This window comes from Pagrus pagrus (assembly GCF_965226575.1).
Source record: "Pagrus pagrus genome assembly, chromosome: 6".
Lineage (NCBI taxonomy): Eukaryota > Metazoa > Chordata > Actinopteri > Spariformes > Sparidae > Pagrus > Pagrus pagrus.
In genome coordinates, this window is record NC_140190.1 from 22,582,705 (window position 1) to 22,609,357 (window position 26,653).

The 26,653-nt window shown below is 41.9% G+C and overlaps 1 protein-coding gene across 1 annotated transcript in view; it reads left to right on the forward strand.

Annotated features, from left to right (window-relative positions):
• Positions 1-26,653, forward strand: part of hmcn1 (hemicentin 1) — a 92,712-nt gene that overhangs the window by 25,429 nt on the left and 40,630 nt on the right. The window contains exons 6-27 of the mRNA XM_084356045.1: positions 867-973; positions 5,577-5,697; positions 5,803-6,066; positions 6,170-6,314; positions 6,685-6,806; positions 10,625-10,894; positions 14,966-15,107; positions 15,325-15,452; positions 15,639-15,752; positions 15,861-16,019; positions 17,726-17,917; positions 18,002-18,097; positions 19,503-19,630; positions 19,742-19,886; positions 21,835-21,947; positions 22,783-22,942; positions 23,314-23,479; positions 23,894-24,021; positions 24,254-24,505; positions 24,850-24,945; positions 25,161-25,355; positions 26,024-26,154. Of these exons, the coding sequence (XP_084212171.1) occupies positions 867-973; positions 5,577-5,697; positions 5,803-6,066; positions 6,170-6,314; positions 6,685-6,806; positions 10,625-10,894; positions 14,966-15,107; positions 15,325-15,452; positions 15,639-15,752; positions 15,861-16,019; positions 17,726-17,917; positions 18,002-18,097; positions 19,503-19,630; positions 19,742-19,886; positions 21,835-21,947; positions 22,783-22,942; positions 23,314-23,479; positions 23,894-24,021; positions 24,254-24,505; positions 24,850-24,945; positions 25,161-25,355; positions 26,024-26,154 (3,374 nt within the window). The remainder of the gene's footprint in view (positions 1-866; positions 974-5,576; positions 5,698-5,802; positions 6,067-6,169; positions 6,315-6,684; positions 6,807-10,624; positions 10,895-14,965; positions 15,108-15,324; positions 15,453-15,638; positions 15,753-15,860; positions 16,020-17,725; positions 17,918-18,001; positions 18,098-19,502; positions 19,631-19,741; positions 19,887-21,834; positions 21,948-22,782; positions 22,943-23,313; positions 23,480-23,893; positions 24,022-24,253; positions 24,506-24,849; positions 24,946-25,160; positions 25,356-26,023; positions 26,155-26,653) is intronic.

The window sequence follows — 26,653 nt, forward strand, 5'->3', positions numbered from 1 at the left end:
CTATTCTGGTTGTTCCTGGGTCAGTTATTTTGTTTGGACAGATAATGGTATGAACAATGATAATGAGCATTGAGACACTTACAGTGCAGGTGCAGTGGATTTTAAAAGCAGACAAGCCTTTAAGTAGCTTCACACTTAAGTATGATCTTCAGGTTTTGGTCTCACACTCTCTGAATCAACGAGCAGATGAAGAGGAGGAAACTTTACTTTTTGGGAAATAGAGCTGTCTACCAGCACAATCGCAAGACTCAATGTTTGTGTTATACATTGGATATGTTGTATCTTTACATTTCAATTTTATGTTGCGACAGCACTGTGGTGAAGATCTGGTAAAGTTTAGGCACAAAAACTCCTCGGTTGGGTTACGAAAAGATTGTGGTCTGGGTTAAAATACCAGGTTTTGTTGCCAGAAGAATGGCTGCAAAATGTCATAACGTCTTGCTAAAAAAATACCAGTGATCTCAAACAGCCGTCTTGTGAACTGTCCAGAGAAAGTGATCTTATGTAGATGCAATCTGAAATATGTCACTTAACCATTATTGTAGAAATGCTGACATGATACATAGGTAGCGTAGACATTTATTGTATCTGTGATTTGCCAACATTTTATTCTGGCAACTTGGCTGTAACTAGGGAATCTAGCTATGGAAGAGTACAGCACACAGACCAGCTAGAGTTAAAGTAATTACACCAAACACAAACCTATTTTTTTCTCTATGATTGGTCTGGATTGGACAATAGTCTGCATCTTTATAATTTAACAAGTAACATCAATATAACCAAGATGTGTTTAGCCCTTTTATTTGCATCAATCAAAGCTGCAGAAAAGATGAATAATTGTGTCTGTGTTCACGGTCGGCCTTTAGGGAAGCTGGTGGGGAAGAGTGATGGCCTGACGGAGCTCCTGCACATTCCCAACTCTGCCAAAGTTGTCAACATCAAGGACCCACAGCCTGGGATGTGGTCTATCAAGGTAAACAATTCATTCTTTACCTGGGAATGTGTGTAAATTACTTCTCCCAACAATTCCCAGAGCTGAGCTTTCTTTCATAAAGACTTACTGCAAATAGTTCAGTGGTGTAACCTTGAAATGAGGTCACAACTCACGCACCGGGAGGGAGCTATGCCCTCGACGAAGGTTCTTAAGTTGAATTACTGCAATAATATATCAACATGTTGAGATACAGTGATATGTAATCAATTTAACATGCATGACGTCTGGTGAAAGCATCTCCGAGCAAACAAAAACATGATCACAAAGACACATTTGAGCGCTGAGATGATTTTTAAGACAGGCCTGGTAGATGAAGATAAAGCATGTTCAAGGCAATGCTGTCAACACAAACTGCTACATTTTTGTTTGGGGTACCTTTGCTGTTGTGTGAGTTGAAACTGTTAGCACCCTGCTGTCGAGGTAGTGCAAAAAAAGGTCACACCTTTGACTGCCCGCACTGTCAGTGCCAGATGTTGGAAAATGACAAGCATTTTTACCTGAGTGATTTGTTGAAGGGGCCTCGATGGCCCCTGTGTTCTCTGTACACTCCTGCTGGGGCACTTTCCCTCATCTCTGCATAGCTGTGTTATGTGTTAGATTTACAGTGGAGGGATTAGATGAAAAACTGTGTCATCCCTGTGTTTACTCTCAAAAGCCCTTTCTACAGATGGAAAAAGACTGCAGTAACAAAGACCCTTCTTTGCGCTTTAGATGCAGAAGAAGCCTGATGGTCATGATGTAAAACACAAAGGCGTTGACGTGCAGTGTGACAGTTTCCATACACGTTGGGCAGCGCTTTCTAAACACTTGCAAAACGTGGCAATAACAATCATTTACTGTACAGCACTTTTATCCCTCCTCCCCACAACCCAGATATTGAGACGAAGTCCTGCATTTTAATTGGCTATAGCTGTATAAGTCAAACCTCTGCAAAGAAAAACTGCTTTTATCCTGTAGCTGGGAAGAAAGTGGGAAGACTCTCATCATGTGGATATGTTTGATGTCAATCATACTGCACACACCTGGGTGAAGTGCAGGTTAACCTGTCAGCATCTTTGCTGCCCACGGTATGCCAAATAGGATTTAGGCAGAATATGATGGAAACTACATTAAAAAAATAGATAAATGCAGTCACAACAAAGATAGGTAACAGCAGCTGTAATTTTTCCAGAAAAGAATCATCACCTGGGCTACTAAATTAACCACAGGGCAGAGGATATGTCAGAAGCTAAAGGGCAGAATAGAAATGTTTAATTTTTTTAATTATATCAACATTCAAGACCACATCTCAGCATTGGGAACATATGCCACATTGTCCCACACAAACATACTCTTTGTCACACATTTAGTTTGTGTGGCTCTGGTCGCCCTATATGGCAGTTTATCCTGTCCTCTGCTTGGAGAGTAAGGAGCTCCTGGACCTTGTTGTCTCCCAAATTATGTTTTTGTTTGCCGTTCTTCTTCACTGCTAGCTGCTTTTTCAAACTCCAGGTGGTGGGTCGCACAAGTAACTCGTTGTCTAAATGTCACACCCCTGTCCTGTCCTGTTGGCTCGCCAGCTCAATCTTAATACACAGATTACAGCATACAACTACAGTCTCTCTTTCTTCTCTTTTTCTCTTCTTCTCAGGGCTTTTAATGCTCCTCTAATCCCCCACGGGTCATTATGGGAGAACCATTGTATTTAAAGTTTATAATTGCATGCATTCATTCATCAAGATGGAGAGCTATCTCAAAAAAGTAACATGGATGTGGATCGTGCATTCAACCGGTATTGCATATTTGCTTTTGAAGTTGAGGAAGTAGATTTACTGTATAAGATGAAACAAGGCTTTTCCAGCTGTGTCTGCACTTAACCCACAGGTTAATCTCATGCTGTGGTCTGTCACTAAACACCAGTGTACTGTATGGAGCCTTCTCTCTGTTCACACAGGAAAAACTGGCAGCAGATCGACATTTCTAACTGCAGCATTGCTGGCCTTATTTATCCCTCCTGTGTAATAGAGACTAAAAACACTCCCAATATGTTTTGTTACCTCTGGCAGACCTTGTGCAACTTTTGATCGATTTTTTAAGATTAGATGTTTTGGCTTCATAGCACTCAGTATTCTCTACTGGGGGTGCTTCTGTGAGACTTTGGGATTTAAAGATGCTCATAATTCTGCATCACTGTGTGTTCTGTTTAACATCAGTTTAAACACCCTAACAGAAGGTTTTGATTGAGTTCTTTGCGAGTTAATATGTTGATGACAGTGCTCAGAGAAGTGATGAGTGAAATCAAACAGACAAAAGATTGATTGCCTCCTACTGTCTCATCTCTGTCCTGCGTTTGCCTCTTGTTCTTTTCCCTGTCTCACCTCTCTTCATGAGTCTCTTGTGCATCTTCATCCAAACACAGTAACTCCTGTAATGCTCTCCTGCAGAGACGCACAGAAGGATCTTCTGTTCTCTCTCTTTAGTCCCATTACATCTTATTTTTCCCGTTTCTCCTCTTGGACGCTGCCTTTTCCATCCTCAGTCCCCCACATCGCTGTAACAGGCTCGCAGACTAAAAATATCTTCCTCTTATCTGTAAATGTTGTTTCCCAGGACATCTTACGAAATGTGGATAAATGCTTTCGGGGGATTTCTGTGTTCTGCCATGCTGGGTTTCAGTATGGCTAATGGCCCGTGACACCCCAGTGTCAGGACCATAGCCTGCAGGCTATAGATTGTGTGCGAAAAGGAATTTGATCCCTTTTAATCTGCATTTAATTGGATGTTGTGGTGGAGTGTAGATGGTGGGCTCACATGGATGGACATGTACAAAACAAAGACAATCCAGAGTGCTTTGCATAACACATGGAAGACTTTCAATAAACTGTTACATAATGTAATTCTTAAGGAACCTGAGATGATTTAGTTTTGTGTACTAAAAAATGTGTTGAACAAATCCTACGTTCACATCATGTTAAGGTGCAAAACAAACCGTGACTGTTACACGTATGTTCTAGACATTTACATCATTTGGTTTTCAATGTAAATCTGTATCAGTTGACTCACTTCAGCCACACGAGAGCTGCTTCAGCTGAGTGTGGATGTCTCCGAGACTTGTACTGGTCAATCCGTCCGGGTGGGTGTGAAATTGGGAAATGAGCTGTTTTAATGACAGGGACTATTCTTGTCTTTGGTAAGAGCCTGACCTTTAAAGGACCCCTCCCCTAATTATGGCCTCATTTACTACCAACTAATGACCCGGGATAACTCCATGGTGGCCATTAGGGCAGGTTTGATGACCACGATATGTATTGTTTTGCGTGATGGCAGGCATTAGCATTTTAGGCTGTGCCTGATCCCCTTTGTCCTGTCCTGTTACCTCATTGTTTGAGCCATTTCACCTCCAGCTTCTTTTTATCCGTCTGCCTACATGCGCTGCACTGTCCTGTCTGGTAGTTTTCTTGCTACAGCGAATTGAAGTTTGTGTTAGGTAGAACTGTAAAATACTGTAAATCCACACATTATCTTTCATTTCAGGCAATTGCAAATGACAGTTTAGGTTTGCATGCCTCACTCTGCATTGTGAGTCAGTGTCTGTGACACCTCAGGTGAGGAGTTTCCACCTCTCACCAACCTATATTTCATTGTAATTACTCTGTCTGTGTCTCTCTCAAAGCTTCAAAAGACCTCCACATGATGAGGAGCACATGAGCCATTAGCCACTCTTTGATTATAGAGGTTGTGTTTCTGTAATTAAAGTGTGAATGTCAGACTGAATGGGTCATCTCTGAATTGTGGATGTTTTATAAGCTCGGGTGTGAGACGTTTGACAGTCAGCTTTGACTTACTTTAGAGTGGCTTGTCTGGACATGCAGGGATAGTTGGCATACAAAAGGCTGTTACACAACGGTCCCAGTGTGTCTGTGTCTGTCATTTAGACCACTCAAAGTTGCCTTTGAAAAATCTATTTTGTTTTCTTGAGTTGTACAAAACTTTTTTGATCAGTCTGGTAGAAACATGTAATACTACAGATTAGGCTTTGGAAGAAATGGTAATGTTGGCATGATTACCCTGTCCAACATAACTGCCACATGCACTAAAACATACTGGAATCACAGTAAAGGTGCAATATGTAAGATTTAGCCACCTGTTGAATTCATATTCCAAACAAACAGGGGGCAGCATTTCAGCAGAGTAGCCACTGCTAACTGCTGCTAACTGCTGCTAACCATAGCTGTTGTTACGACCGTCCAGCTAGCAGTCGTTTTAGCTGACTCTGCCCGGGCTGGGAGCACCAAGGGAGTGTTCGTCAATGCAGATCTGCTCATCAATGAGGTTATGTGTAGTTTGGGAACAGAAGAAGACACTGAATACCCTGGTCACTATAATTTGCCTAAAAAGTAGATTTTGGATGCCTTCAAGATCGATCACAATTTATAAATCATCAGATCGCCCACTGCTATCGTGAAAAAAATTGCCTGATCCTAACTTTATGAGGATATAGCTGGAAAAAACACAGATACTAACCAGAAGTTCTGAGTCACATTATCAGACATACAACTAGTGACCTGGACATATGTCAAAATGTCTCCTTTCTTTGACGCAGACCTCTAGTGAAGGAAGACATTCGGTTCGTATCTCAGGTCTCAGCAACATCGACTTCCGAGCCGGGTTTTCCAGAAAGCCCACCATGGACTTCAAAAAGACCTCCAGTCGGCCAGTTCAAGGTCAGTGAGGTCAACCTTACCAAATTATGAAACATAAAAAAGACACCGCAGCTGTTGTCTGTTTTCGCCGTCACCTGTTATATTCATGTTATACCCACTTTCCAGGTATTCCCACGCACATCCTCCTGAACACCACCGGGCTTTTACCTCCGGCTCGGGCTGACAGGCTCGAGCTCCTGTCAATCACGGGCGAAGTGATGAAAACTTTGCCGATCCGCTACTACCCTGAGCGGCAGCCGTACGGCCTCTGGAACATCACTGAGTTCATTCCACCCAATGAGGCCTTCTTCCTCAGGGTGACAGGATATGACCTCGATGGTTTCCTGTTCCAGAGGGTGTCCAGCGTTTCATTCTCCAGCATTATACCTGGTCAGTGATGCAGGATGTCATCCATCATTAGATTTAGTAATCTGATTGATTAACTGACTGAGTGATTAACTTTGTTTGCTCATTTCCTTTATCTCTCTTTTAGATGCCCCTAAGGTGCTGATGCCAGCTAAAACTCCTGGTTACTACCTCCAGAGAGGGGCTGTAAGATGCCAGGCTGACAGCTTGATCCCGTTCACTCTGCGTTTCAGCAGGGATGGGAGGCGACTTGGGGTGGACCATCTATTCAGGTGAGCTGGGCCAAGGAGGAGATGTGTGTCAGTTCACAGACTTTAAAATTCAAGTCAAGTCAATTTTATTTATTAGCCCAATATCATTCATCACATATTATCCTTAAAGCAGTTTATCATCTGTACAGCATACACAACAAACTCATTTGTTGTGGGGAAAGCGGCAATCTTCCCATTCATAGTGATTTTCGGTGGTGATAATGAAATTTTCAGTATATGCCAGCTCTAGATGATGTACTTTCATGATAAGGTCATTTTGTCCATTTTCACCAGATCAAGGGATGAGTTAGTAGCAGAGTGAATGGATTTATCTTGATTCTCAACACCTAGTGAAGATAAATGTATTGAATGTTCATCTTGTTGATTCTAGTGAGTCTGCCAATGCATCTTGGGAAATACCCCAGGTAACTCTGAAGGATGAGGGCTACTACGAGTGTATTGCTATCAACAGCGCTGGGACCGGAAGAGCTCGCACCTTCCTGGATGTATCAGGTAAGAACACACACAGAGACTCATTCAACCTGTACAGGGTGATAACAGGCAACTTATTCAACATATTTGATTTGTAATGGATTTACTTGCAATGGAATTATTCATTTTGTCATGGTCATGTCATTTTAGTTTCATTCTTGTTTTTCTCCTCACCAGCCTGATCACACCTGTCTTGTATGTGTTTAATTAGCTCAGCCCTGTCACCTGTGTGTCTCCACCCCCCCTCCACCTGCACCTCATCCCCTTGTTGATTTAGTTTGTATTTAAATCCAGCCTTTTGTTCAGTCAGTGTCGAGTCCTCTGCTGAGTTTCAGGGGTCCTGCTGTTGCTGCCTCCCTTTCCTGCTGTTGAGTGTCCCTTAGCCTGTGTTTCCCTGATTTTTTCTTCGTGTTTGCTTGTCTCTTGTGCTGCTGTGACCTAGAACAAAACCATTACACTCCCTGCCTGCTGTCTCGTTGCATTTGGGTCCACCTTTTCTGCTTCAACTTGACACATTTAAAATCATGATTCCAACCGAATGCACAAATCCAAAGGTCTTCAACTGTTGCATGCTATAATTACATTAGTAAACTATATTCTTAATAAAAAATAGCTGAAGAAGAAGAAGAAGATTATTAATCCCTCTCAGGGCAAACATTTGTCTTCATTCTGTTGTTAATCGCTACATAGACAACAGTGTTGACTTTTGTCAATGGACTGTAAAGCTGCAGTTTATCTCATGGTGAGATACCCTCCATCACAATGTGTAATGAGCCAGGACTGTCAGACAGGAATGCTCAGGGGCTGGCAAGCATTATAGTGTCAACAAGTGTAATTGGTCTGTGATGGATCTACTTGAAGGGCAGTAGCCTTTCTGCTAAAATCTCCTTCTTATCTAACTTGTAAACATGAACACAAGACTTCTCCTGAAGCTTAGCTTGCTGATACGACCATCTAACAAACATTTGTCGGGGAACAGTTCACTGCTAACTCCCAATGACATGTAGGGTACAGTACAATTTCGTTTCCTGTCTCTCGTTCCCTACGGTGCAACACCGGCACCCTCCAGCTCGACAGCTGCTGTCAATCAAACAAACCCCTCCAGCCTGATGTTGTTCTTTTTTAATGATAATGAAAACTGTCAACAATACATTTAAAAACGCATTGACATTATTTAAAACAACAACCAAAAACTAAATCCAGACCAAACGTGTTTTAAGTTGATCTTTCAAGTATCATTAACTTAAATGTCCTGTATCATCTTTCGAAAATAACACTTAAGACCCAAAATACCTTGAGTGAAATGGTGCAGCAAGATGAAGTTTATGTCATGCTCAGTAGGTTAACACACTTGCTCACACACATACACTTACAGCACTTACGGACATACAGTAAGGTTGGAAGCCAAGCACTAGTTGGTGTCGGCAAAGGTTCAAGGCCTCTTGCTGTGGCACCCACGCAGAGAACCTGCATGATGTTAGAATTAATGTAGTTTTATGGAAAATTTGACCCCGGCATGAGGTTGTAATCCATGCCTCACAGCAACCATGTCATGGGGTTTATAGAATGTTTTTTTGTGCCCGGTTTGTAAAGCAGTGGCCTGTATATATGATGTAAGATGAGAATGCATGTAAAGTTGTAAATAAGTTCCAGGCTGTGCACCAAGACAAAACAGGATAGTGATTGTTGTATGTGACTCAAGTGCACAGTTTCATTACAACATCAGAACTTAAAGGAACAGTTTAACCCAAAATAAAAAAAATACGTATTTTTCCACTCACCTTTCGTCCTTTTTTCCACCCAGACTGCTTTACTGTGAGTTACTGAGGTTTGGATACATCGGCCACAAGGATGTCTGCCTTTTCTCGAATATAATGGAACTAGATGGCACTTGGCTTTTGGGGCTCAAAACGGCAAAAAAAAAAACATTTGAAAAGCTCGACAGCAGTGTCTCCTACAGAAAACATAACGCAATTACTCAAGATAATCCACGGACCTTGTTTTAAGCCGTTTCATGTAGGAGCTATTTTCATTCTAACGATCTACACCCGCCAACTGAATCACCATGCAGAAGATGTACGTTTACATCTTGTCTTGGGAGAAATGCGAGCTTAAGAAGCTAACTAAGCTAGCTAACATCACAACTCAGCAGAGGAGGACGCCATTAAATGTGTTGATCCCGTGCTGTCAAGAGCTCAAGCCTCGAAACACAAATACTTACAAGTTCACATAAGAAATAATAAATGTAAAAGATTTATGCTCTCGCAGAGATAATCTAAGCAGTATATTACTTGGGTGATGATTTTGTGATCATCGCGATCATCAAAGCTTTGAGCACAGATAAAACCAGTGGGATCATATAATGAGTTATACCTTCAGTCTCTCCTCCGGCCAACACAAAAAAATAATTTCTGCCTGTTCCAAAATACTCTGGAGTGCATTTATTTTTCAGTCTGAGCCCTTTCCATTATGAGACACCAGACCTGACAGCACCTGAGCCCCAGTGCACTCAGTAAACGTCTCCCTGTCCAAATTTTGCTTTCCAAAAAACTTCCTGCTTTGGTGAAATTCACCGGAGCCTCATCAACTTGATGAATGGCGAGCAGAAAGGAAGAAGGTGGAGTGCCGAGAAAAAGAGAGCGAGAGGTCGTTGAAAGACACGTTATGAAACAGAAGAAGGAGAGAGGGAGCCAGGCAGGGATCTGTGCAATGTGAAGTGTAAACTCTTTATTGTAACTCACCCACCATGTTCACAGTCGAAAAGTGCAGAGAGGACTTCGTTCGTCCAACTTCTGCCTCTTATGACGTCTCTAAAATTTGGGTAAATTAATTCTCCTCACCCACAACTCCAACCTTTGTTACATATCCACTGAACAGGATGGCAGGCCTCTGCATTTTACAATTTACACACTTACATACACATAATATGCACTCAGCTCCAAATTTGTGTCATCCTAATCCCAATGAGCTGTGCTGAAATCCCCAGCATCCTCCTTCTATCAGAGCCAAAGCCTCTGCTACCTCTTCTCTCCCTCATCCTCTCTTTCTCTCCCTTTGTCTCTCCCTTCCCCTTTTCACTGTTCAGCTCTGGCTCATGCCTGAAAGAAATGATTGACGACACACTGAGGCTCGAGGGATGAGCGTTTTTGACTCTGTGATGAGAGTAAAGACTCTCAAGATTAATGTGATTCTAATAGGGTGTGTTTCAAGAATCTGATTACTCTGCACACAAGTTACATGAAATAAACAAAGCTAAGAAACATATATACATACACACTGTAGGTGACAGTATTGCATTAATGATTATATGAATATGAAGGTCAGACAGACATCAGAAAGGGCTGAGGCAGATGATGGAGGTTCACCCCAGATGACAGCTACATGTACAGTCACTGAAGTGAACAGTAACATTTTATTTCATTACTTCTTTTCCAGCAATATAAAACTGCATTCACGTCAAAATGGAAGCAGCAGTGATATCCTGACTTTAAGCCCTTTAGTCAGGGTCCAGCTTCAAAATCACTGGATCCTACATTTCAAACAATGCAAATGGAAATCATATTTTGACCTGCACTCACATATTTCAACACTTCCAGTCTGTATCGCAGGGTTTCTGTAGTCTCCAAGTCAACTTTGTGACATTGTCAGGGTTTTTTTTTTTAATAACCCAGAGAACATTATTCATTGACGTAAAGTAGAATGGCATGATTTCTATAGACGTCAACATTGGTTGGAAAAAACTACAAGTCTCTACCCACTTGCCCTATATTCCTGTTTAGCTTTCTTTATGATGTAAAGTTCCCGGCAGCTGCCAACAACAACATGTCTTGTTCCTGCAGAGCCGCCTCCAGCCGTCACAGTCGAGGGTAATGTAACCGTGACTCCTGGCTCCCCTGCTGTCCTCACCTGCCATGTCGTCAGCACGGTCAACTTCAACCTCACCTGGCTGAGAGGAGGTTATGATGCCCGTCTGGACTCAGGGGTGCACGTTTTGACCAACCTCTCGCTTCAGGTGTCCTCTGTGACCCCAGATCATTCTGGCTGGTATGAGTGCATTGCTATAAACGAAGGAGGGGTGACGGTAGAGCGAATCTACCTCACTGTGCAAGGTGAGGAGCGTGTGTGGTTCCTGCATGCGTTTATATGATTCAGTGGTGTAAAAATCAGAAATTTGTGCCAGATTTACATTGGAAACAAGCTACTGAAACACACATCAGCTTTCAACTGGGCTGATCTTTAACCATGTTTGTCTTTTGTATGTGTGAATGTTTCTTCTGTGTGATTTACACCGTGGAGGAACAAGACTCTTGGCAAACACAGACTCCTTCCCAAATACATGAGCCCCTCTTCCCTCCCCAGCTCCCTATAACTCACTCTAATGTTTTACTGGATGTGTGAAAATTATTTATGCCCGACTCTCAGGCAGCGCTAAAGTAGAGTTTTCCACCTCTGCACAGCTGTCACATTGCTGTTCCTAACACTTTACTGACACTGAATCAGGAACACTTTGTTGTACAGATGGAAGAGAGTATCGCTGGCTATCCAGCCAGCACCGCAGAGCATCGGGCTGGGCCTGGCCAGGAAATGGCGATGTAATAGAGTCACTAAAACCTGTCATTAGCAGTTGACTTCAGCCAGAACCCATTGAGGGAAAACCCGGGAGCTACAGAGCGTTGAAAGAAAGCAAGTGAAAGCAGCAAATTATTTTATTTTACATAATCCATTCTGTCCAAATGAACATCTCGTATTTACACAACCATCAGTCCCAGATGAAGTTAATTCAGAGGCCATATGCTGCTTAAATTCCTCCTTGTCTGTGTCCTGCCAGATCTTTATGATATAAAGCAAAACATGTAATTCATTCTTTTTTTAAAGAATAAAAATGAAATCGTTTCACCTCACCTCAAAGGATGAGTTCACCCAAAAATGAAAATTTTGTTGTTATCTTCTCACCCCATGCCGATGCATGTCGTTTGTCATTTGTAGTCAGCAAAACAGCATTGCAGCATTCTCCTAAATAACAGAAGCAGATGGGGACCTTTTCCAAAACATAAAAAAACAACGTAAAGGAAATATAAAATGGCCAAATTAAATTGAAAAGACGATATTTACACCCGTTTTAAGCCAAAATCCTCAGTGAAGCTGCCAAGTGAAAAGCGTTGGAGGACAACCCGTCTGATGTGGATGCACAAGCTTGACCATGAGTAGGGGGTGGAGGGTGTAAATAACGTCTGTTTGGGATGTTACAGAGACTCGGATTATGCTGGATGAGCTGTATGGAGCCATTTTTTCTTTTCTTTTTTGTCGGTTGATTTTTGATGTTTTAAGTCCCCATCTGCTTCAGTTGTTCAGGAGAATGCTGCAGAATGCTGTTCTGCTTTCCATCAGCATTGGACTGATTCTCTCATTTTTTAAGCTGACTTTTTTTCATGACCTAAATTTGAATGAATGAAAAGTTCACTGTTATTTTAACTTGAAGCAACCAGTTGTCTCTGCAAGGTGAGCCTCAGTGACACACATTGAAAAGTTGCAGGTGTCACACCAGAGCTGAAGACACGTTTGAAGGGGAACTCTGTCATTTAGCTCATCTCACTGAGTGATACATTGCACATTTGACCCGTAGAAGTGGTTTGACTTGATATTTTTCTCTTTTACATCTCCTCCACCTGTATATGTATTTTTGAATCATCCTGTCACATCTTTCTTTTCATTCTTTTCCTTTTTTTTTTTTTTAACTCATCTCTTTCTCTCTTAAACAGCTGTTAGCAAGCCCTGGAGGTTACCTAATTGCCCCCTGGTCAGTCTCCTTCTAGTTATTAGTCCCACTTTGAAGTGAGTCACATTGGCTGACATTTTACAACATTTGGACAGAACAAAGTGGAACTGAATGCACATCCACTCTAAGACCACTACATTGTTCCTGTTTTGGTCTCAAGCCACATTAATCAATATATTTAAACGTCAGTATATCACACAATATATATCCATATTCCAGCATCAGTCAAATATATTTTTTTCTGCTTGTTCAGTAGTTGGAGGACAGAAACAGAGGAGTATTTAAATGAGAACAACAGCATTGTCAGAGGGTGCAGAAAGGAGGTTGTACCAGCCCTGACTTAACAATCTTCACCATGTGTTGGATGTGATACAAAGTTTTGTTGTTTGCCGAACAAAGTAGATTGAAGAAGTCGAGATAAGTAGCTGTTTTCCTGCTGTTTCAGTGTGCAAGGAAATCTTTAAAAAACAACCGGTAAACTCCATCGTGGATTGTTGAAGAGATGAAGTATGATGTGGATAGAGACAGAGCAGAGGGGAAGTCGAGATCGGAGGAGGATGCATTGTGAGTGGGAGTGAATTCAGATGAGCGAGGGAGGAAGAAAGAGGGATAGACGGAACAGGTGATGAAGGGAGTGCTAAAGACAGGCTTCTTCCTGAGGCTGCTGCTGAGTCAGGGTAGAAGAATGCGTGTTCCCTCTCAGGAACCTCCTTGTTCCTGAACTCAGAGGTGTCCTCACCCCCCTGAGGGCAGGGTGACCTCGCCAGCTCGAAGTGAGAGAGCCTCTAAACACAGAGAGGGGCCCGACAGTTGTTCTGACACCATTACTTTTGTCCTTATCTGGGTCATACGATCATCATAGCATGGCCTCAGGCGCTGCTAAGATTAAGATCAATACAGTGGCAAGTTGAGGTATTTCAATTTGTTTCAGGTCAAGGTTGTGATATATCAAAGTGTTGCCTGTAAATTTACTGTCAGCATCTGGTAAATGTGCTGTATTTCTTTCAAAACATGGCATCACTGATGATTGAAGTTGAAGCATAAGTACAAAACTCTATACATTCCTTCACACCTACTGTATTCATGTGTGTCTGTTCAACCTTTTGAACTTGACTACTGGCCCTTCTGTCACCTCTGTCAACCCAAGGGCCCTTTTCAGACCTGGTATTAACGGCCGTCCTGAGTGGCAATCACAAGTGGACAGCTCCGTCAGTCCACATCTGGCATTAACGTACAAACGGACACAATGCTTTTCACACAAAGAAAGAAAGAAAGAAAGAAAGAAAGAAAGAAAGAAAGAAAGAACTAAATGTGTAACAGTTGCCGAATCTACAAGAAGGGGATAATAATTAATAATTTTTCATCCACAGCACCCTACTAAGTTTAGAAAGTCTCTCTTAACTCAACAACTCACAAAATGGGGAATCTTGCATCTTCTACCATTTTTACACCAAAAACAGCGTTTGAACCTGCTAAAACATACGTGATTGACTCCTTTTCCATTGCCAATGGTCAAGTTGGCCTTTCTGTTCTATTTCTGGCCTGCCACATTGGACATCACGAATTCCTGGGAAAACAGGCAACAGTAGAAAGCAGCTTGGAGGCCAGTGACGATGTTAAGGAGGTTACTTACTTTAGTTTCTCTGTCAAACTCAACACTAACTGAATGCATGGAAAACTATTCGTGTGCCAACGTCCTCAAGTGTCCACCCAGGTGTCACGTTTCCATCACATTGGAGCAGGAATGAATGCAGCTTGTACCTTTTCCCACTGAAGACAAAAGCCAGATGTTAGTGGGTGTCAGTGTTAGACACAAATATGATTTTTTGTAGTTTTGGAAATGTTCTGTCTCTCCATTCTGACTACTAGTTCTCACACTGTATTTAAATACACGATGGAAAGGTCAGCGACTCTGAGGATGATTTTAGCTGTGGGAATAGAAACGAGAAAACACGCCCTTGACGGGCTGAGTTGCACATCATGAATCATTTTGAAAATCTTTTCAGATTCCACAGGTTCTCCGGGTCTGGATTCAATATTTCTCCCTGTTTCACCAATAAAGAGGAAGTGATGGTGAAAGATATGCTGTGAAACATTATTAGTTGTAGTAACAGCCATCACTCTTCCTGCTACAGTCACAGTAAAAACTTATGCTGTGTTACATCGTGTGGCTGAGTCTGAATCCACAGAAGAAGTTGGATGTATCAAGATTTCTATCTGACATTTCTCAAAGCCAAATGCACATTGAGAACTTTATTTTTACTTTCACAACTTCTTACCTTGACTGTTTCAAAGAGAGGCTACTGGCTGATTGATTGATTCACTGCAATGTACTGTACGAAACAAACTGAGTGAATGAACTAGACAGAATATTGATTCTTGATTGATTTGACGATTTCTCTAGAGGTGCCCCGGGTTTCAGTAGAGCCTCGGAATCAAACCTTTACAGCAGGAGAGGACGCGAGGATCAGATGCTCGGCCAGCGGCTACCCTTCACCCCGTCTGGTCTGGACCCATAATGACATGTTCCTCATGGCATCCAGCAGGTGAATACATCTCCTCTAACATGAATAGATGTCTCAAACATTTTAATAGAACTGAAGAAGGGTTTCCTCAGCTGGTTATAGTGAATCTGAAAGCTGAAAACTACTAATAAAGCTGGTGCTGGTGTTTGTGTTTTATGATATCGATCAATCAGAATCACTGTTTTACCTGTTCTCTGTGAACTTTTTGATGAATGAATTGTGTACCTTTCATGTTCAGACACAGGATGGCTCCTGATGGCACCTTGATCATAAGAAACATGGAAAAAAAGGATGGAGGAGTGTATGGCTGCCTGGCCAGCAACCAGGCTGGGACGGACACAATGACTTCCATCCTCACTTACATTGGTGAGTGTCACAGAGCACATCCATCCATCCAGTAGCTGTATTTGCTTATCCTAGAGGATTGTGAGAGGTAGGGTACACCCTGGATAGGTCATACAGTATGTACAGTATGTAGGCCTGCTGCATTTTCATGTGCCATCTCTAAAAAAATGATGTTCTGACCATTGTTCAACAATTCTCACTCCGTAGAATCTCCTGTGGTGACGGTGGCGTTGAGTGATATCCTCATTGGCATTGGGGAAACCACAGTGATGGCCTGTTCTGCGACTGGAACCCCTCAGCCGGAGATCTGGTGGTACAAAGGTAACACAACTTAGAAGTGGAAGGGAAATAAGACAAAAGATATTAAAAACCCATCTCATTTTCTAAAGAACCAAGCTGACCACACTCCACTGTTGCTTCAATTTCTAGCTGATGTCCAGCTGCGTTCTTCATCCCTCTTGGATGTGGACATGTTAGGAGGAACTCTGACCATCAAGGAGACTCAGGATGTTGATGCTGGAGCTTATACCTGTGTAGCTGTCAATGCTGCTGGCACCTCGTCAGGAACGATCTCTCTCGATGTAGGAGGTGAGAATTACTTAACTTTGTATAACCACGACAATATGATAACTACTTGTGAGCCGTGAATGTGCAGACTTCAAAGTTACATGATATGACATGAGTTTGGTATTGATGGAGTCATTGCTTGTTGTTTGTGTTGCTAGGCTGCAACAAGTAGCTGTTTCGTGGCATGCATGAAACAGCGTCTGAGACTCAAGTCTGTCAAGTCAAGTCTTTATTCCCTCAGTAAACTCAGGCAAAGCTGGGAAATCTAGCTCAGAGGCCAAATGTCTATATGATGCATACACACGTGTCTCCTCATCAGAATATTTGTACCTCCACACATACTTTACACCATACATGCACTTTAATGAGCTGCACTGTCTGATGTGTCTCTATGGCAGGGAGAAAGAGAGAATTTAGGCAACACATTATTTGGAGCCTTAAACCCCAAACTATCAATGAATCGTCCGGCATGTTTCCCAGTATACAGTATACTACTGTGTAAAGTGATACAAAGGCTGCTTTGGTGCTGTTAATGAACGATGCCTTTGCCAGAGCAAGGACAGAATGTGTCTGGTTTACATGTAAACAAGGTTACACACAGGTGTGTCAACATCCATGCCATGACACACACACACACAGAACACAAAACAATGTACACCGAGAAGGCTTTAAAGTATGCTGTGAACACTGCATTTATATATACACTTTTAGTGTGAAATACAGATATAGAACCACAAAATACGCTCACCCTGTAGCCAAACACTGTCCATGCCTTTCTTAAGGTAAAAAAATAGACAACTGCTACCAAATTTAGCTCCTGTTAGCCAGAGGAACAACAATGACATTGTTCTGAATCAACCAACAAAAGGCTGCTGCTGTAAATAAACACAACACAAAGGCAAGGTAACTAAACTTCTGTAGCTTCTAGCTGGAAGCTTAACAAGGCTGCTCACACAAGCTAGCTACCTAGGCTGGCTTGTGAGCTAACCTATTACTCTAAATTGAAGAGTCTGTGTTAGCATTGTTAGCTATCTCCTGTTGGCTTGAGCAACCGCAAGGAAAGTCTGTCTCTTTTCCTTCACTGAGCTGTGTGTCTTCTCTGAGGCACATTTTAAGAATTAAAACACTACAGTGGTAACTCTGAGTTAATTAGCTAACTGCTGCTAACACTGTATTTTTATTTTAATGCTAACTGATAGACAAAGGTCACAGACCCACATAGCTAGTTAGCCAGCTAGGTTAGTAGCATGTGTATCTTTGTAATGATAAATGCATAAAAGGTGTTATATTCAGTGTCTGTGAGCTGTTTTTATGTACAGCAGCAGCTAGATAGTTGATTCAGAATGACTTAGAAGTAGCCGGTTAGCACCTGTTAGCTAGGGCAATACTAATGTCAGATAGCAGTTGTTTAGCATGCTAACATGGGGCATGAGATTGGCTGAAAGGTGAGCAGGTAGAGACTGCACCACTGTCAGGAAAAGTGACATATTTATACACTTTTTTTTTTCAGAATTTATTCATGTGCTGTAAGTATTTATGTAAATGTTCATTTAATTAAAGCACATTGGAGGCTACACATTACACACAGTTTAAAACATCTGGTTCTTAAATCTACAGTAAACAACCTGAGCTTACATGATGGACAGCTTGATTGTCTGTGAAATGCAATACAGATGGATGTGTATCCCCCTTTTGACCTTTGCCATCTTCAACCTTGATCGCTCCAGCCGCTCCCAAGTTCACCCGAGAACCATCAGATGTGGCGGTGGACATCGGCTCCAATGTGACCCTGGTGTGCCTCGTCCAAGGTTACCCCGAACCCCAGGTCAACTGGAGGAGAGAGGACGGACTTCCTCTTCACAACAGGCATCGCGCACATGGCACTGTCACACAGAGCAGGGGGGGTCTGCATATCACCAGTGAGTTATTTAGTGGTCTATGTGTCTACAGATCACACATGTAAATACTTTTGATTCACGCCTAAATATCCATTTTTTTCTCAGGCCTGTGGGTGGAGGATGAGGCCGTTTATGTCTGTGAGGCTCACAACCACTTTGGCAAGATCGAGGCCCAGGCCAGAATTACTGTGACTGGACTGGGTAAGTGCAAGTCAGCCTCTCTGACTCTGAATATTCAGATAAAAAAAAGTCCTTAACCCTCAAATGAGAACTAGTAGTTGTAGGGCAGTTATTTCAGAAAAGCAGCATGATTATTTGCACGTCTGATTTATGATTCATAGATTCATTAACTTAATAATCCCCAATGGGAAATTAAAAATGATTTGCGTGCAATAAGTTTGGTGGAATGTGAAGGAATACAGAAGTGCAGCTGAACTGAGAATGTGCTCAGACAGCCCTGTCTGCTGTGTCTGCTGTGATGTGCTTTTGCACTTCAAAGGGCAAAAAGTGCAGAGACACACTCACACATGCTTACATTCCTTTTCGCTAAATATGCATTTTTCTGAGTACCTCTAATCAAAGATCATATGGACTTTCCATGTCTTTAATTTTCTAAAACAACATACAGTACCTGTGAGTGTCTACATCTGTCTGCATGTCTTTGTGGATGTGTGCCTTTCTGTTTCAGTCTTTACACGTGAGTGTGAGTTCATTAGGACATTTCAGTTGGTGTGTTTGAACACATGTGCCTTGTTAACCACTGTTTCTGTTTCAACGTTTTCTCTACAGTGGAAACACACTGAGCTCTTATTATGTGGGCCAAAGGTCAGAAACCACAGACCAAACCAGATGACATATATTACTGCCCCACTGCCCCATTTCCCTACTGACAATGTTGTCTCATGAGAAACACACACCCAATGCAGACGCACTGAAGTAGCTTCTTTGGACAATGGTGAACATAGAGAGAAATTAAGTTGGCATATCCCCACCATGTATGTGTATGTGTGTGAGGTTGTGTTCCCAGGCCAGTGAGGGTGGTCGTTCAATTCCTGACGACACCCTGTCGTTTATCGCATCCCCCACGGATGACATCAGCATTATCTGTGTGAACACAGCCAAACCATGTGATGTCACATGTCATTAAGTTTGTGTGTTTGTGTTTGTGTATGTGTTGTGTAGACAAGTGTCTGTGTGAGGGAAGAAAGGCGTGTATTAATACTTTTAGCAGCTGTGGAAAATATATACTGTATATATGCTGGATTGTGAATGTGTTTATAGCAACCAAGTCATTCCCTACACATCATACTGTGCAGTCAAAAACTTGCACATGTGCTTCTTTTGAGTTTTGCTTGTGGTGAAGACCTTTGATCGTTAGTTTATTATTTTTGTCAGAAAATATTTCAGAAAATAAATACAACCACACTTTTTTCTCAGTTGGGTTGACACACCAAATTTGAAACATTTGTGAAAAGTAATGCATTATATGACTTTCTGGGACATGTGAGATTATTTTGTTTGGTCTTTTGGTTGTATGCTGTCAGACACACATAGGTTTTTGACCTTTGACATAAGTCCTGTATAATTGTCTCATTGATATTTGCAGTGTCGCCTGTCATTGCGATGAGTCCAACTGTGCTCAGTGTGATCGAGGACCAGCAGGTGACTTTGCCCTGTGTGCTGCTGGCTGGGAATCCTCTGCCTGAGAGGCAGTGGCTGCACGACTATGGCTTGGTGAGGACAGGACACAGAGAGGAAATTTATATTGTTTAGATGTCTTTTATTTTGCACCTGAGTCAAATAACTTGATTTCATTTGAGCCTGTTTGACCTACAAATCTTTCAGGTGACCTCAGACCAGTATGTGACAGTGAGGAAGGATGGCAGTCTGCATATTGAGAGAGTCCGGCTGGATGACGCGGGCGACTACACCTGTCTGGCTGAAAACGCTGTCGGGGCCACTAACCATACCACCAGTGTCAACGTCTATGGTAGAGTATAAAAACATACATTTGAACCAACTATCGTAAGTGTTGAAGTTGTATTCTGAAGATTGAAACATTGAAACAATCCAAGGGGCCTGGTGCTGTTTATACACCAACACATGGTGAAACTAAACTATGGTAGAAGGTCCATTGTGAAGAATGTACTGGCATCTAGCACTGAGGTTGCAGATCGCCTCCAAGCCCCCAGAAAGAGCACTGAGCTTTGAAGCTAATTTGACATAGTGGCCAATCTGTGTCATTACAACATCCTCTTATGTTCACCGGCCCAAAATAGACTTTCTCCCATAGACGTTCATTGTGACAGAAGCAGCTATAAAACGGTGGATACATTTGCTTAGTTACTCGTTTCACCACCAGAATTTGATTTGTTCTGTCTGAAAACATTTGTCTTTTCAACGTGAAATGTCTTTTTTGACTTTATGCACCAATGAGCATCTTTCATTTAATATATCCATGCTCACATCGCCTTCCCCTGCAGTGGCTGCTAAAAATGCGAAAAAAAACATAAAAGGCCCTCTCTAGAGCCAGTGTTAGGTTTGTCTTTTCTGGGCTAACATAGAAACATGGTGGACTGAAAGAGAAGCCACTCCTTCAAGGCTCAATCCAAGGTAACGAAAATGACAGTTTCAGATGATTATACACTACTAAATTAAAACAAACTTACAAATGTTATAATCAATTTCTGCTGATGGAGCCCTATAAATCCTATACACTGGACCTTTAATTCACATGGGTTTTTTTTCTCTGATATGAAGATCTTCTTTGACAAAGGCCTGTTGTAAATCTTCTATGAGATGAAATGGGCCCTCTGTCTTTTCTTTCTCTCTAATTCTGTCACCTCCTCCATTTCTTACTGCCCCTCTTAAATGTCTCCTTCACACTGCAGAAGGCTCTTAACCTCATGAATAGGATTATCTTTGAGGTTGCATTAAAACCAGCAACAGCTGAAGGTAATGGCAGAGTTTAGAGCACAGTGTGAGGGGAAAATGTGTTCTCCATTTGCACTGCTGTCAGTCATTGCCAGATTTTACCAACTTAAATAGGAATCGTCTGCAGCATGGACATAAAACACTGGCTCCCTCAGTTCTTGAAATGAGGTCAGTCCTTTTCAGACGTACATGCACAGAGCACCGGACATTTACACTATGTAGGTCAGAGTATAGTTAATTTGCTGTAATCTATTAGAAAATACTTTCCTCACAACCGATATAATGCGGAGTGCGTAGATAGAGGACCACCATGCAATACTGGCTAATATTGTGTACAGGGTGTGTGTGATTTTCTTGTTTAGCTCAATCACATTTTTCATTTCCAAGAAGATGCTCCCACGTCTGCATGAGCTGATCTTTTCTGCAGATTCCCGGGATCATAACAAGCAAAAACAGGACAAATAGGGAAGGGGCCAGGGGCTGGACGAGAAGGGAAGAACAAACAAGTGGAATATCTGTACTTGAAGGTGCATTATGTAGTTTTGGAGAAGAAACTTTAGAAGAGAAAGATCTTCATTGACAGTTTTATTTTTTTTTAAGCCTGAACAAACTAAATAAACAAACTCTCTTTGTTTTCATGACTGAATAAACTGAAGAAAACAAACCGACCTTCAATGAAAACACAGAGTCATACTGTTTTACTTTGGCTGACCCTGACAGCTTTCTAGCTTCAAACAGTGTTCTGGGGATCTTATTTTCCTCTGAGAACAGCTTGTTTATTCACTTTTGGAAAAAATACATAAAATAAAAGAGTTTGTTTTATCACCTCATTAATATTGTAAATATTACAATTCTGAGATGGAATTTCTTCTCCAAAACTATGTAGTGCCCCTTTAATGCTGTGTGCTCATTTGGGTACAGGCCGGTAACAACCAAATGTATCTATGCACAAAAACTGTGGACTAACTAACTAACTGTGTCTTAATTATTGCTTATGTTTCCAGTGATTCCTACCATTCAGTATGGCCCTCAGGTGTTCAGCACAATTGAGGGCACACCCATCACTCTACCCTGTAGGGCCAGTGGAGTACCCACCCCAGAGATCACCTGGGCCAAGGTATGTACTGGCATTACCTCTCTTAAGTAAGCCAAAAAAAGGTGCTGTGCTATTTCTCTGCCACGGAGGACTTTCAATTTATCTCTCTAAAGTATGTAGTTGAATCAAGAAAAAGAATGCAGGTCAAAGGTATAATAGCCAAGATCAGATTTTGGCCAAATCTCATCAGCGAGGCTGTTTTGATTTACAAACTTTCACTCATGCACAAAAACACTACCTGTCACTACCTTTCATTTTCTCTGGCACATGCTAGAAAAATGCCTGTCTTCGGGTACATGTGTGTGCCTCATGTGCTGCTCAGTGGAATCAGCTCTACCTGTGACCATTGGCCTGTACAGTGTGCTCAGTCTCTACACGTGCACTTTTGCGTGTTAGTGTGTACTATAAGCCAGTGTGTGTATGTGGACAGTCCCTCCCTCTTTTCCATCTTTTACACTAGTTTCTCTGAGTTGTAAAAGCGATGCTGTTAAAGTGAACAGGGCTACAGGGACACATGAAACCAGACCCTGCTAAGTTTTGCAGCAGCTGTGAAGATGTGATTCCCTCTGATTCCTTTGCTCTTCTCTGTAACATCAATCAAGTCAAGTTCACATCTGACATCACATTTGCTTCGTGTTTGGGTTCTTCATTTGATTGTATAACTGTTAACATTTTTATTCACAGCCCTTTTATTTAACAGCACAGAAGAAAATCAAATCATAAATTCAAGAAAACTTTGCAGGTCAAACCACACATCTTAACTCTGTCTTGGACTCCAGTGTCAAGTGTTAATAAAGCTGAGTTAATGAAACAAACTCTGGCCCCTGCCCTTCCCCTGCTGTGATTTGTTTTGTAGGGTGGAGAGCTGGTGTATGTGGGTGGTCCAGCCTTCTCCCTGGATTCTGACGGCAGCCTCCTCATCACCTCCCCCTCTGGAAATGAGACTGGAGAGTTCATCTGTACAGCTACCAATGCTGCTGGCTATGCCTCAAGGAAGGTCCAGCTCACTGTCTACGGTAAACCTTGTCACCAGCTAAAGTCTCTGCAGAGATGAAGAAGCTTTATGTGGCATCTGACATAATTGGATTATTACTAAATTCATTTTGAGACATTAGTTTAATTACTATGATCATTACCATGAAGTCTGGAAGCATCTACCAGCCGGTATACTACATTTCAAGTCATGTCACTGTGTTGGATTTGGAAGAAAATTAATCCACAGCACATATATAGATGTGCAAAGGTCCCATATTGTACAAAGGGAGATTTTCTTGTCTTCTTTTGATTAGTAGTCTAGCTACTACATGAATACTGTGAAAGTATCAAAACAGTCAATCCACTGAAAAATGTAAATATACAGAAACTGTGCCTTCAAATGTGTTTCCAGTCCGTCCTAGAGCCAATGCTGGTGGCGCTGGAGGCTCATCGGGGCCAATGAGAATGTCAGTGATTGAGGGTGAGGACGCCATTTTGCCGTGTGAGGTCAACAGTGTTCCACCTCCCACCATCAGCTGGGCTAAGGAGAGGCAGCTCATCTCCCCTTTCTCTCCCAGGTAAAACACACTGGAAACCACACACAGCACCCAATGAATAGTACTGTCTCTTAACTATAAATCTGCCTGTGATAAAATCATATTATCCTGCCTATAAAGTAATAGAACTGTGGTGCTGTCTACATTGCTCATAGCCTCAGGGTATAGTTTGCGGTTTTATAGGATGACAGAGTAATCATATTCTCCTCTGTGATCTGTTCTACCTACTGTGCGCCTGCCACAGTGGCTATAATTGTGGTTGATGTGGATTAGTAAGAATTACTGGAGTATCTGTTTACAGAAATGACGGATGAAGCAAAAGAGTGGAAAAAAATCCAGAGTGTGTGTGCTTGTTTTGTATTTGGAAGCTTTGCAAGACTCAGACTGTCACTCTGCAGTTTAGTTTATTGCTGTTTGTGTATGTGCTCCTTCCAGGCACACTCAGCTTCCCTCAGGCTCGATGAAGATCTTGGAGACCAGGTTATCAGACAGTGGACTTTTTGTGTGTGTTGCCTCAAATATTGCTGGTAACCTAACACAATCCATTGAGCTGAGTGTTTTGGGTAAGTAAGATCACAAACACTAACAACGATTTAATAATGATATTATCAAGGGAGCCTGATTAGCAGCAGATAAACTCTTTTCCAACTTTTCTCTTACTATATTCTAAGTACATTTTGAGGTGTTATCATAAGATCATACGATGAAATGTACAATCATTTGGATGTAAGTTGCTACATATAATATAACTGTTAAATTAAACCTTAAAACTGGTCGTCTGTCATCTGCCTGCAGTACCCCCAAGGATCCAGGCTGGTCCTAGGGTCATGAAGGTACAGGTAGGTCACCCTGTGGAGCTGCCCTGTGTGGTGCGAGGGGTCCCAGAGCCCACCCTCACCTGGACAAAGGATGGTCAGAGGTACCCTGTATCGCCTGATGGCAGCCTGGCATTTAGAAATGTGGGGCTGGGTGACGAAGGAACATACACCTGCACAGCCACCAGCACTGCAGGCAGAGACGAGGCTCGAGTTCAGCTTCTGGTGCAAGGTTGGTTTTCAGTTAATGTCTTGATCCAAGTGGATCTCACTGTGTTCTTTATACTTACGTGTGTTGAAATGTTTTCAGAGTTGTATATGTCTGTTTAAGTTGGATTAAACCAAAGGACTGGCTCTCTTGTTCCTTTAGTTTTTAGTTTTTTGTATTCCTTGTCATAGCAGCTTTTACAAGCAACTCTGATTTTAAATGATTAGAAACCATTACTGTATGTATTAGGCATCTGCTGCATGACCACTAATTCAATACAGTAAATGTTTTTAAAGATGCTTACTAAAACTGTTACAGGTGCTTAGTAGTGTGCATTTATCGTTGATTATGTGTTTGTGTGTTGTCAGTGCCTCCTGTGGTCGAGGTATTGGAGCCACCCTTCAATAGTCCTCTGCAGGAGAGAGTTGCAAACCAGCGTATAGCATTCCCCTGCCCTGCCAAAGGTAACCCAGCCTCTGAAACTATGAAAAAGAAGATGGTTGAGTATTTTTTTTCCCTGTGTAGGAAAGTAAGACTTACTTACGATCTGGTCAACTTCAAAGTGGCACGTTCTGAGAGAAAGTTAGCTAATTGTAATGCTAAAATTATACACTACATTTTCACAAGTAATGATGACCAGATCAGTACAACACATATTTCCTCTTCTTCTCTCCGTCAGGTCTTCCTAAGCCAGTGATTCGGTGGTTACGTAATGGCCAGGAACTGACGGGTAATGAGCCAGGTGTGTCCATCCTGGAGGACGGTACACTGCTGATTCTGGCCTCAGTGTCACCACTGGATAATGGAGAGTACGTCTGTGCTGCTGTCAATGATGCCGGATCCACTGAGAGGAAGTACCAGCTCAAAGTCAATGGTGATTGACCTGTTCTTTAAGGTTCTGACTCTGGAAAAGGTTCACCAGCTCAGAGTCATTTGATGTGAACTATCACTAAACCATTACCTTTAATCTTACAACACAAATTCCCCAGAAGTTGGGTGGCTGTGTAAAACTTAAATAAAAACAGAGTGCAGTCATATTGAAACAATCTGTGTTTACCAACAATGGTTTTACAAAGTCTTCCTGAGTCCATTGGTAAAATCATTTATACAATCATGTTTCACAAAGTGAAAAGTGAACTAGGCCTGAGCCTCTCGAAGATGCTCCTTATACCCAATCATGATATTGTCACCTGTTACCAATGAACCTGTGGAAAGTTCCGAACAGGTGTTTTTGGAGCGTCCCTCAAATGTCCCAGTCTTTTGTTGTCCCTGTCCCAACTTGTTTGAAATGTGTTGCTGGCATCAAATTTAGAATAAGCATATATTTCCAAAATTAATTATGTTGATAAGGTAAAACATTAAATGTATTGTTTCAGTACTGTTTTATGTCAAAAAGCATTATCAAGTTATCTCATTCTGTTTTATTTATGTTTTACACAGCATCCCAACTTTTTTATGGAATCAGGGTTGTACAGTTTCCCTACTTTTGATCCTACTTTTGAACACTTAAAGTTTAATAATCCTCTTTGAAAACCTCCACAGTGCCCCCAGATTTCCGTGATGGTGAAACTCCAGAAAATGTGTCCTTGGTCCTGAGCCAGTCCACCAGCTTGGTGTGTGATGTCACAGGAAGTCCTACCCCTGTCGTCACCTGGTACAAAGATGGGACTCCTGTAGGTGAACTCTGTTTGAATAAGTTGTTAACACATATTTTATATAAAAATGTTTACAACTCCAAGAAGTTCAAATGTTTCTTATTTCAAAAGCAAACACACACATCAAAGACACAGTCAGAGAGATTGTGTAACATGGTGCCTTATAATTTGCCTAACCTATACTTAAACTGTGGTTTAGTAAGTCATCTACAACCATTGGATCAAAAAGCTTCACATGCAAGTAATAAGAAATTATAATGACCTTTCCTTTCATTTATTAGTGAAAGTTCTCATGAAACCCGAATTAGCTCTGATCAGAGGGTACACTTTCCAAGAGACCAGACCTTTAACCACCATGGATCCTGTCTGTATTCATGTGTGTGTGTCAAAGACCAGCCAGGCCAGCAATGGTGGCAGCATGGGCAATGCTGTAATCTCAATCTAATGATGATAAATTGATGTGAGAACAGAGAGTTAGCACACGCTTAGCTGGCTGCCTTTTGTTCCCTCAGCTGCT